This window comes from Prionailurus bengalensis, chromosome E1 (assembly GCF_016509475.1).
Source record: "Prionailurus bengalensis isolate Pbe53 chromosome E1, Fcat_Pben_1.1_paternal_pri, whole genome shotgun sequence".
Classification (NCBI taxonomy): Eukaryota; Metazoa; Chordata; class Mammalia; order Carnivora; family Felidae; genus Prionailurus; species Prionailurus bengalensis.
The window spans coordinates 1,468,085-1,479,370 of record NC_057347.1 but is presented as its reverse complement, the minus strand read 5'-3'; the positions used below and the strand labels follow the sequence as shown (position 1 = coordinate 1,479,370).

At 46.6% G+C, this 11,286-nt stretch overlaps 1 protein-coding gene across 2 annotated transcripts in view; it reads left to right on the top strand.

Annotated features, from left to right (window-relative positions):
• Window positions 1-11,286, top strand: part of RABEP1 (rabaptin, RAB GTPase binding effector protein 1) — a 103,174-nt gene continuing 91,888 nt past the window's right edge. Inside the window, exon 1 of one of the 2 annotated variants that reach the window (XM_043582755.1) lies at window positions 1-257. In XM_043582755.1, coding sequence (XP_043438690.1) covers window positions 224-257 — 34 coding nt within the window. In that variant the 5' untranslated portion in view covers window positions 1-223. The remainder of the gene's footprint in view (window positions 258-11,286) is intronic. The other variant, XM_043582756.1, reaches the window with a different exon arrangement.

Sequence of the window (11,286 nt, the reverse complement as noted above, 5' to 3'; positions counted from 1 at the left end):
GCGCACTGCTTATTTCCCGCTGTCAGGATGAGGAGGCGGAGGTCGGCGCTCGGGTCCGTCTCTGCCCGCTGCTGTGGCGGCGCCGGCGGCTCCAGCCTTAGCGGTTCCTCCCTGGGCGGCGGCGGCGGCGGCTCGGTCGACGCCTCCTCCGCCAGCTGAGCCCCGCGGGAGCCCGGGACGCCGGCCGCCCGCCCGCCCCGCTCCCCGAGGCCGCCGCCCGGCCATGGCGCAGCCGGGCCCGGCTCCTCAGCCCGACGGTGAGGCGCCCACCATGGCCGGCGCGGCGGGCGCGGCCTGCCCCGCGGCGCGGGGGGACTCGGGCGGCGGGGGGCGCGCGCGGGCCCGGGGCCCCGCGGGGCGAGGCGGGCGCGCGCGCGGGGGCGGCGGGGGCGCGCGCGCGGGGGCGGCGGGCGCGGGGAGGGCCCGGCACGTGGGCCGCGCGGCGGGGAGGCTGCCGCCGGCGGGGCCTGGGCTGCGGGAGCCGACGGGACGCCCCGCTCAGGGCCCTCCCCGCGCGCGCCCCCGCCGCGGGCCGGGTGGCGTTCCCGGAGGGGCGGTGCGGCCTGATGGTAAGTGCCGGGGACCTGGGGGTCTGCAGGATCCGGACCCTCCTCTTCCCCTCCCCTCCCCGTCGGGTCTGGGCACATTTAGCCTCTTTGACCTTCGGCTTGCTCATCAAGAGAGGCTAACGCGTGCCTTTGCACTTTCTCCGCGAAGACGGCCACCTGCGTGTGCGCCAGGCCAGCTGCATCCTTGCGGGGGCATTCGGGAATAATGAGGACGGTGGTGTTGGAATGTGCGAGTCGGGGAAACGGGTCTTTATAGCCCTTGCCCTCTTGGAAGGAGAGAGATCCCCCCCCCCCCCCCAAAAAAAAATCCTAGGTCATCCAAGCTGGGTTGTCAGAGCCCTTACTGATCTTCTGGGACGTGGGCTGAGCTCAAGACTTTAGAGCTCGACCACCTCGTCCCGGGTTTTATAGCCTGGAGTTGTGTTTGGAGACCGTGTGCTGGGCCCTTGGCCAAGTGTCTAGGTGAGGAAGTTCTTTCATGTGTGTTCCTGCAGTGGGCGTGTGTGCCTAGCAGTTTCCGTGTCAGCAGTGATGCTGGCGTGTGGCGCTGGGCGCACAGTAGGTGCTTAATAAACTTTGCCTTTGCTTGGGGTTGTCTCTGTAAAAAGCCGGTTCGTTCGTGGAAAACGGAGTCTTTGTTCTTGCCTTCGGGGAGCCCGAAACAATGTTATCAGATTTTAAGGCTAGCTGCTCTCTTGGAAGTGTGCTCTGGAGCCTGTTGGCCTTTGGTGTTAGGTTTTGTTAGTTGCCTATGGAGTTGATGTGCATTCCGTTTCCGTGGGAGAGACGGGAGGGATCTCTGGTGGGCACTCGCACCCGGGAGGCAAGCTGCCATGTGGTCAGGCCGCACTTCTCACCTTTTGCATTTGGTGTCAGGGAGGAAAACTGCTTTTCCACAAACCGCTCTTTGTTACTGCTGACGGAGGCGGAATACCGAGAGCTCCAGTCGCTTCTGGTTCTGATCTGGAGGGGTAGGTATGCTTAGCTGGCCGCAACCTTCCCCGGAGTTGCATGGAAATAAATGTCTGGGGCAGCTCAGGTGACACCACTGCCTGGAATAAAAATTCTCTCCTCTTTTAAAGATGGGAAACGGTCTTCCTTGTAAATAGGCAGAAATGACTAAGCACTTGAAGGAGGGTAGGAAAAATTAGCTCTAGGAAGTCTTGTATCCTTGCTATTCTTAGTACAGGTTTATTCCCTGTTTTTCAAATCCTGTGACTCTGGGATGGGATTTAGTCTGTGTAGATTGCCATATTTATTTTCAATTAGTGTGGTAAGTGAGCAGCCACAGCCACTGTGTGCAGAAGGAGAGACAATTCAGTATTTTCGAGTGCTTTGTGTCAACGTCTTCTTAGAAGTTCATCTTGGGGATTTAATTTTTCTCTTTGGCCGAACTTAACATAGGTCACTTCTTAACACGTTAGCTTTCGGCACACTCGAATGTCTTAGCCCTGCTGAGTTTTAAAAATACACGCAGAATTCTTCTGTGTTGAATTGCCAGTAAAAGATCACTGTTTAGTTTTTTACTTTAATCTTGCCTGTCTCATTTTAGAAACAGCTGTCTTTTGGTTGATACTGTTTGTTTTCATTTGTTGACAGATCTTTGGTTTCCATGAGAATACAGTAGATGAAGAAAATAACTGATTTATGCGTAAATTCATAGGATGAAATGTAACTTTTTAAAAGCATTTTAATTCCTTGTAAATTTATTGAAATGGTATTTTGGGTTTTTTTGCTGGTGCATCTTAGTTTATTCACTTAGAATCAAGGTGATTTTAGTAGCCAAAGAAATTTCATGTACATTTAATTATCCCATTTTATCTCGAGAATTCAAAGACTATATACAATGTACACATTTTCAAATTTTAGTATTTTAAAATCAAAGTTAAACTACATCGTAGATGCATTTGCTCTGATTTTCCATTTAAAAACACTGCCTTGTAAAATTCCTCCATTAAAAAAGTATGCGTATTAAGAAAAACTAGGTCTCCTCCCATCTCCCAGAAGTCACCACTATTGTTTTTCCTTCTTGACTTTTTTCCTGTGGTTACACAGACATGCTAAATTTGCCACTGAGGTGGACAGGCTGTCCATATATAGGTCTGCAACTTGTCTGTCTCACTTAATAAATGTTAGCTGTATTTAAAATGTATTTGTAGATGGTTCTGTGGCTGTGTCCTGTGCTGTAAGTACTGAGTGCTTTATCTCAGGAGATCTTCCTACCAGGGAGATGGCTACTGCTGCTATAATGTTACTGTTTTTCCTATTTTATTGGTGAGGAAACTGAAGCACAAAGAAATTAAAAGTGCCTAGAGTTACCTATAGCTAGGATGTGGCGGGGAGAGGGGTGGGGGTGGATTCAAATCCAGCCCATCTGATGCCTGGGCCCTTTGGTCAGTTCAGTGGATCACAGACTACTTTCTGGGGTCAGTGTTCTGGATCTGCTTCACTCTTGTTCAGGAGTGTTTCATCCCATGCGTGTACCGTGCATGAGTTATTTGCCGGTTTTTCTACTGATGGGCAAGTAGATAGCTTTCAAGTTTTTCATTATTTTATAAACGGTGCTGCAGTAGATAATCTTGTACCTGTTTTTCAGGTACTCTTTTACTTCTGTAAGATTACTGAATTCAAGGATAAGAGCTCTGAGTGGTTTAAATTTTAATAGCTATTGCTAGCTTGCTCTCAAAAAAGGCATCATTTACATGCCTGCCAGCAATATGAGAGATTGGATTTCCTTTACACTCTTACCAGCCCTGGGTAATGCCGCCGTCATTTTAAATGTGTATCTTCTGATAGATAAAAAAAAGATGATATTCTTCAATTAACAAATGTTTGCGTACCTAGTTTTTGCTGAGCTCTGCATTAGGTTCTAGGAAATTCAGTGGTGAACAAAACCAAACCAGTCCCTGCTCCTTGGCAGTGAATCAGAGGCCCCTTGACTAGATAATCCCACAGACCAGTATAAAACTATATGTTCCACAAATACGAGTGTGTGGTACTTGCCAGGCACAGTTCTGGGTATTTGGAATGCATTAGTGGGCAACACAGATCATAACTGACCCTCTCTTAGTGTGGGGAGACAGATACTAACTAAACAAATGTAAGCAAATAGTATGGATGGTCAGGTGGTAAATGCTGTGGAAGAAAAAAATAGTGTTTACACTATTACACTAAGGGGAATGGGTGGGTTTTAAATAGGGGGGTCAGAGCCTTATTGAGAAGATGATGTTGGGGCAGAGACTTGAAGGAGGTAGAGGTGTCAGCTGTGAGGCTGTCTGGAGGAAGAGGGTTCCAGACAGGGATCAGTTTTTTGCCAATGCCTTGAGGAAGGGTGTGTCTGGCATGTCTGGGGAAGGGCCTGGAGGTCGGTGTGGCCAGAATGAAGTTATGGGGGGACGTGGGGGTGGGGGAGGAGGGGAGAGGAGAGCCCAGGACATGAGGTCATGGGTGGAGGCACATCTTGTAGGCCCTAGAAGCATTGATTGATTGGTTTTCACGATGGGGACCATTGAAAGTTTGGAGCAGACGAGTGATGTGATACGACTTAGGTTTTAAAGAACCTCTCAGGCTGCTAGATGGGCAGTAAAGGGAGGCATTCATCTAGGAAGAAGGTGATGAGGCTTAGTATAAAGAATTAAGTAATAGGAGATTACCTAAGAGAAAAAGAAAATTGTAAAGAATATAGGAATAGCAGGTGTATGGAGCAGTCAGTGCCTCTAGGCTGAGGCAGAGCACCCAGAGAAGGAATAAATCTTTAAGAGGCCACTCCCAGAACTCAGATCCAGACTCTGTTGGCCCTCTGGGAGGCCACGTCTGCAGGACTTACTGGAAATCCACTTCTGGCTTGCCGGGGGAAGCCACCTGCATCTGGAATTTATTTTTGATGTGATATAGGGATCTAATTTTATTTTTCTTCCAATTTTTTTAACATCCATTATTCACTAATTCATAAATTTGTTTTTTTTTTTTTTTTCAACGTTTATTTATTTTTGGGACAGAGAGAGACAGAGCATGAACAGGGGAGGGGCAGAGAGAGAGGGAGACACAGAATCGGAAACAGGCTCCAGGCTCTGAGCCATCAGCCCAGAGCCCGACGCGGGGCTCGAACTCACGGACCGCGAGATCGTGACCTGGCTGAAGTCGGACGCTTAACCGACTGCGCCACCCAGGCGCCCCTTGTTTGTTTGTTATAACTTCATGAGTCTCCCAACTACTAAACTTGCAGGTACTTGCTCCACCAAAACACAGAAGCTCTGAGTTAGCCCCACTGTCTTAATACTCCAACATCCCAACACACACACGTCCAGAATTGTGTGATATTCTTTAATTGGTGTGTCTTACCTGGCTCCCTGTGGACAGAACTGCCTTTGAATCTTAAGGGTTCTGCTTTCTAAAATCTTGTGACTACATCTTACACTAGGTCTTTATGCAGTGAAATTTGATGTGCTTTTTTGGTATAATCATTAAATTGAGTTTCGTCTTCAGAGGAGTATTTAGTAAACATATTTGTGTGATACAGCTGTGGCAGGTAATGTGCGGGGGTGGTTACAGAAATGAATTCGAGAGCCACAGTTCTCCTCTCAAGGATTCTGATCTCCTGAGGGAGTGGGCGGGGGTGGGGGCCGCTAATGTGAACTGAGGAGGGGCCTAGCGGTAGAAAGTCCTTCTCTGTTGGATCAGAGACGAAGCTGCTACCACCAACAAGAAGAGGTCTCCAGGGAGGTATCTTTGTTCTTTTTCCTCATTAGATAACCTGAGCCCCCCCCCCCCCCCCCCCCCCAATTGTATCAGCCTAAACTTGTGTTGCCTTTCAGGCACTCGAAGGTGTCTTTACAGAATTTTTTTGTAAAAAAAAAAAAAATAGAAGTGTGGTTAGTACACAGTGTTACATTAGATCAGGTGTCCAGCACGGGGATCTGGTAAGTCTGTACATGATGCTATGATCACAAGTGATCCCGTCGGTCACCACATGACACTTTTGCAGCACCATGGACTGTTCCCATGCTGAAACTCTTGTCCCCATGGCTTATTCATCCCACACCTGGAAGCCTGGACCTCCCTCTGCCCTCCACCCACTTTGCCCCCAGCCCATCTGGCAGCCATTAGTTCTCATTCATGGATTGGTCTCTGCTTTTTGTTACTTTAGTCATTTGTTTTTTAGGATTTTACATATAAGTGAAATCATACCGTATTTGTTTTTCTCTGACTTATTTCACTTAGCATAATACTTTCTGGGTCCATCCATATTGTCACAAATGGCAAGAGCCCGTTCTTTTTTATGGCTCCATAAAATTCCATTGTGTGTGTGTGTGTGTGTGTATACACACGCATATGTTCTACATCTTTATCTGTCCATCTGTCAGTGAACACACTTGGGCTGCTTCCATATTTTAGGTATTGTAAATAATGCTGCAGGAAGCATAGGGGTACACATATGCTTTTTGAATTAGTGTTTTTGTTCTCTTAGGGTGGATAGCCAGTACAGGGATTACTGGATGATACGGTATTTCTATTTTTAATTATTCGAGGATCCTCCATACTGTTTTCCAGAGCGGCTGCACTAGTTTGCATTCCCACTGACAGTGCATAAGGTTCTTTTTTCTCTACATTGTTGGCAACACTTGTTATTTCTTGTCTTTTTGATTCTAGCCATTCTGGTAGGTGTAAGGTGATAGCTCATTTGGTTTTGATTTGCATTCCCTAATATTAGTGGTGTTGAACATCTTTCATGTGTCTGTTGGCCATCTGGATGTCTTCTTTGGAGAAATGTCTATTCAGGTCTTCTGCCCCCCCTCCCTTTTTTTCCCCTTTTTGTAAGTGTATTTCGAGGGAGAGAGAGTGGACGAGGAGCAGAGAGAGGGGGAGAGAGAGAATCCAAAGCAGGCTCCACACTGACAGCGTGGAGCCTGACATGAGGCCCTGTGTCACGAACCGTGAGTGAGATCATGACCTGAGCCAAAATCAAGAGTTGGATGCTTAACCAACAGAGCCATCCAGGTGCCCCTCCACCCATTTTTTAATTGAATTGTTTGTTCTTTTGGTGGTAAGTTGTAGAAGTTCTTTATGTATTTTAGATAGTAACCCTTATTGGATATATCATTTGCAAGTATCTCCTCCCGTTCACTAGGTTGCCTTTTTGTTTTGTTGGTTTCCTTTGCTGTGCAAAAGCTTCTTATTTTGATGTACTCCTAACGGTTTTTGCTTTTGTTTCCCTTGGTTCCGGAGACACATCTAGAAAAATGTTGCTGTGTCTGATGTCAGGGAAATTACTGCTTGTAGTCTCTTCCAGGATTTTTATGACTTCAGGTCTCACATTTAAGTCTTTAATCCGTTTTTAGTTTATTTTTGTGTATGGTGTAAGAAAATGGTCCAGTTTCATTCTTTCGTGTGTAGGTGTCCAGTTTTCCCAACACCATTTATTGAAGAGACTGTCTTTTCCCCATTGTATATTCTTGCCTCTTCTTTCATAGATTAATTGACCATACAAGCATGGGTTTATTTCTGGGCTCTCTATTCCCTTGACCTGTGTGTCTGTTTCTGTGTCAGGACCATACTGTTTTGATGCTAGAGCTTTGTCGTATAGCTTGAAGTAGGGATTGTGATGCCTCTAGCTTTGCTTTTCTTTCTCAAGATTTCTTGGGCTGTTTGGGGTCTTTTGTGATTCCATACAAATTTCAGCATTATTCTAGTTCTGTGAAAAATGCTGTTGGTATTTTGATAGGCATTGCATTGAATCTGTAGATTGCTTTAGGAAGTATGGACGTTTTAAGGGTATTCATCCAGTCTATGAGCATGAATGTCTTTCCATTTGTTTACATCATCCTCAATTTCTTTCATCGGTGTTTTATAGTTTATAGGGGTCTTTCACCTCTTTCATTAAGTTTATTCCCAGGTATCTTATTTAAAAATTTTTTAAAGTATTTATTTACTTATTAAAAATTTTTTTAATGTTTATTTCTGAGACACAGAGAGACAGAGCATGACTGGGGGAGGGGGAGAGAGAGAGGGAGACACAGAATCAGAGGCTCTGAGCTGTCAGGACAGAGCCTGACGCAGGGCTCGAACCCATGAACCGCGAGATCATGACCTGAGCCGAACTGACTGAGCTACCCGGGTGCCCTTAGGTATTTTATTCTTTTTGGTGCATTTGTAATGCCTGACATTCTTTTGTTGATCTTTGTGACAGATGTCCGTTGGTAATGACTTGTGGTGGCGCCTGATGTTCTCTGGATGTGTTTTGCCTGTAGGGAGTAGTAGATACAGAGCCGTCTTCCTGAGAGGAGTCCTAACGGCTAGTTGTCTTCCCTAATGTTACAGACCAGGAAGTGAGGACTAAAGAGAGGGACGTGACCTGCCTCGTAGCAGAGGCGGCACTGGAATTTAGGGGGCGAGTGGGGCTGTCTTCTGGTTACTGCTTCTGTTTATGCAGAATGAATTCTGTTTATATGCCTCATGATGTTGCCTGAGCAGAATCGTATAATTGATGTAACTTGATTATAGGTAAAAGGCATGAGACTTTCCCAGTATCATTCCATTTTCCTTAATACTTTCATTCTTTAAATAAATAGTTTACTGTTTCTGCTTAATGCATGGCGGGCATGGTGTTGTGAATATTACAACAAAATAGAAATGCTCCTTTCATTATGGACTGGAAGTCTGGTGGTGAATACAGACTCCATGTGGAAAGGGCATTTTGTCTGGCTGATGGTGCTGTCCCCAGCGCACTGTTTGCCATAGAATACACATGAGCTATAGGTTTTCGTTGCAAGAAAGTCAAAGGACAATGTGCTATTACAATAATGGAGCTTTTATTCATTTACAACATTTTGACAACACATAGTGGAGCTTCTTGTTTATTTTTTTTAATTTTTTTTTCAACGTTTATTTACTTTTGGGACAGAGAGAGAGAGAGCATGAACGGGGGAGGGGCAGAGAGAGAGGGAGACACAGAATCGGAAACAGGCTCCAGGCTCCGAGCCATCAGCCCAGAGCCTGACGCGGGGCTTGAACTCCCGGACCGCGAGATCGTGACCTGGCTGAAGTCGGACGCTTAACCGACTGCGCCACCCAGGCGCCCCTTGTTTATTTTTAAATTTAGAGAGAATGAGCTGGGGAGGGGGGGGGAGGGAGGGAGGAAGGGAGGGAGGGAGAGAGAGAGAGAGAGAGAGAGAGAGAGAAAAAGAAAGAAAGAAAGAAAGAAAGAAAGAAAGAAAGAAAGAAAATAAATGAGAATCTGAAGCAGACTCCACACTCAGGGCAGAGCCTGATGCGGGACTCAATCCTACCACCCTGGTCATGACCTGAGCTGCAATCAAGAGTCAGATGCTCAACCAACTGAGCCACCCAGGTGCCCCTAAGATTTTATTTTTAAGTAATCGCTACACCCAACATGGGGCTGGATTGTGTAACCCCGAGATCGAGAGTCACATGCTCTACCGACTGAGCCATCCAGGTGCCCCTTTGGAGAAGTGTCAGGTTTGCAGCAAGGTTGAGCAGAAAGAACCATTCCTTATACCCTGTACCCCGCCAGACGCCCCACCACCAACATTCCACCTCCGTGTGGTACGTTTGTTGCAGTCGGTGAACCTGCACATGGTTCTCACCCAGAGTCTGTCATTTATATCAGGGGTCGCTCTTGGTGTTGTACATCCTGTGCGTTTGGACACATGTACGATGAACTGTATCCATTGGCTGTTGTATACAGTATGCATTTTTGCTGCCCTAAGAATCCCGTGTCCCACCTGTTCGTGCCTCTTTCCCCCTAAATCCTTGGCAACCACTGATCTTTTTTTTCACTGTTTCCATACTTTTGCCTTCTCAAGAATGTCATATAATTGGAATCCTCCACATTGGCTCTTTTCACATAGCAGTATGCATTTAAGGTGCCTCCATGTCTTTTTGTGGCTTTTCAGCACCGATTACTGTTGCGCCGTGTGGATGTTCCAGTTTATCCCTTCACTGTGGAAGGACGTCGTGGTTGCTTCCAAATGTGGGCGATCGTGAGTAAAGCCGCGTAATGCAGATTTCTGTGTGGATGTAGTTTTCAGCTCATTTGGGTGAAACCAAGGAGTGCAATTGCTGGGCCGTATGGGAAGAGTAGGAATGCGTGAGAGTTCCTATGCTTTACACGCTCAGCAGCATTTGGTGTTGTCTGCGCTTGGGGTTTTGTCCATTCTAGTAGGTGTGCAGTGGTGTTAATTTGCAGTTTTCTAATGACAGGTGATGTGATGTTGAGCGGCTTTTCATATGCTTATTTGCCATCGCTCTATCGTTTGTGAGGTGTCTGTTCAGAATTTTACTTACTTATTTATTTATTTTTTTTAATTTATTTTTGGGACAGAGAGAGACAGAGCATGAACGGGGGAGGGGCAGAGAGAGAGAGGGAGACACAGAATCGGAAACAGGCTCCAGGCTCCGAGCCATCAGCCCAGAGCCCGACGCGGGGCTCGAACTCACGGACCGCGAGATCGTGACCTGGCTGAAGTCGGACGCTTAACCGACTGCGCCACCCAGGCGCCCCTACTTACTTATTTTTAATTTTTATTTTTTTTAACATTTATTCACCTTTGAGAGAGAGACAGCATGAGTGGGGGGAGGGGTAGAGAGAGAGGGAGACACAGAATCCGAAGCAGGCTCCAGGCTCTGAGCTGTCAGCACAGAGCTCGACGCAGGGCTTGAACCCATAACCGTGAGATCACGACCTGAGCCGAAGTCGGACGCCCAACCGACTGAGCCACCCAGGCGAATTTTGGCCCATCTTTTAATCAGGTGGTTCATTTTCTTAACTGTGGAGTTTCAAGGTTTCTTTTTATATTTTGGATAACAGTCCTTTATCAGATGTGTCTCTTACAAGTATTTTGTCTGAGTCTGTGGCTTGTTCTCACTTCCTTGACAGTGTCTCTTGCAGAGCAGAAGTTTTTAATATTAACGAAGTCCAGCTTATCAATTATTTCTTTCATGGATTCTACCTTTGGTGTTGAATCTGAAAAGTCATTGCTGTACCCAAGGTCATCTAGGTTTTCTCCTGTGGTTTTGCTCTAGGAGTTTTATAGTTGTGCATTTTACATTTAGGTCTGTGACTCATTTTGAGTTAATTTTTGTGAAGGTTGTAAGGTCTCTATCTAGATGATTCTTTTTTTTCGATGTGGCTATCCAGCTGTTCCGGTGCTATTTGTTGAAAAGACTGTCCTCTCTGTTGAACTGTCTTTCCTTCTTTGTCACAGATCAGTTGACGGTATTAGTGTGGCTCTGTTTCTTGTGCTGTTTGTTCCATTGCTACATTTGTCTATTCTTTCATGCTATGTGTTCTTAAATTTCTTTTTTCTTTTTTTCAAAGAGAGAGTCCCCTTTTTTTAAAAATTTTTATCTTTTTGAAGGTGGGAGAGGCAGAAGGAGAGAGAGAGAGGGGGAGAGAGAATCTTAAACAGGTTCCCCCAACGGGGAGCCCCACAGGGGCCTGATCTCATGACTGTGAGCTCATGACCCGAGCCAAAAATCAACAGTCGGGTGCTCAATCGCCTGAACCACCCAGGCGCCCTAAATTTCTTAATTAAAAACTTGGTGGTGGCACCTGGGTGGCTCAGTCGGTTGAGCACCTGACTCTTGATTTTGGCTCAGGTCGTGATCCCCAGGGTCCTGGGATCAAGCCCTGCATTGGGCTCTGCACTGAGCGTGGAGCCTGCTTGAGATTCTCTTTCTCCTCCTCTGCCCCTCCCCT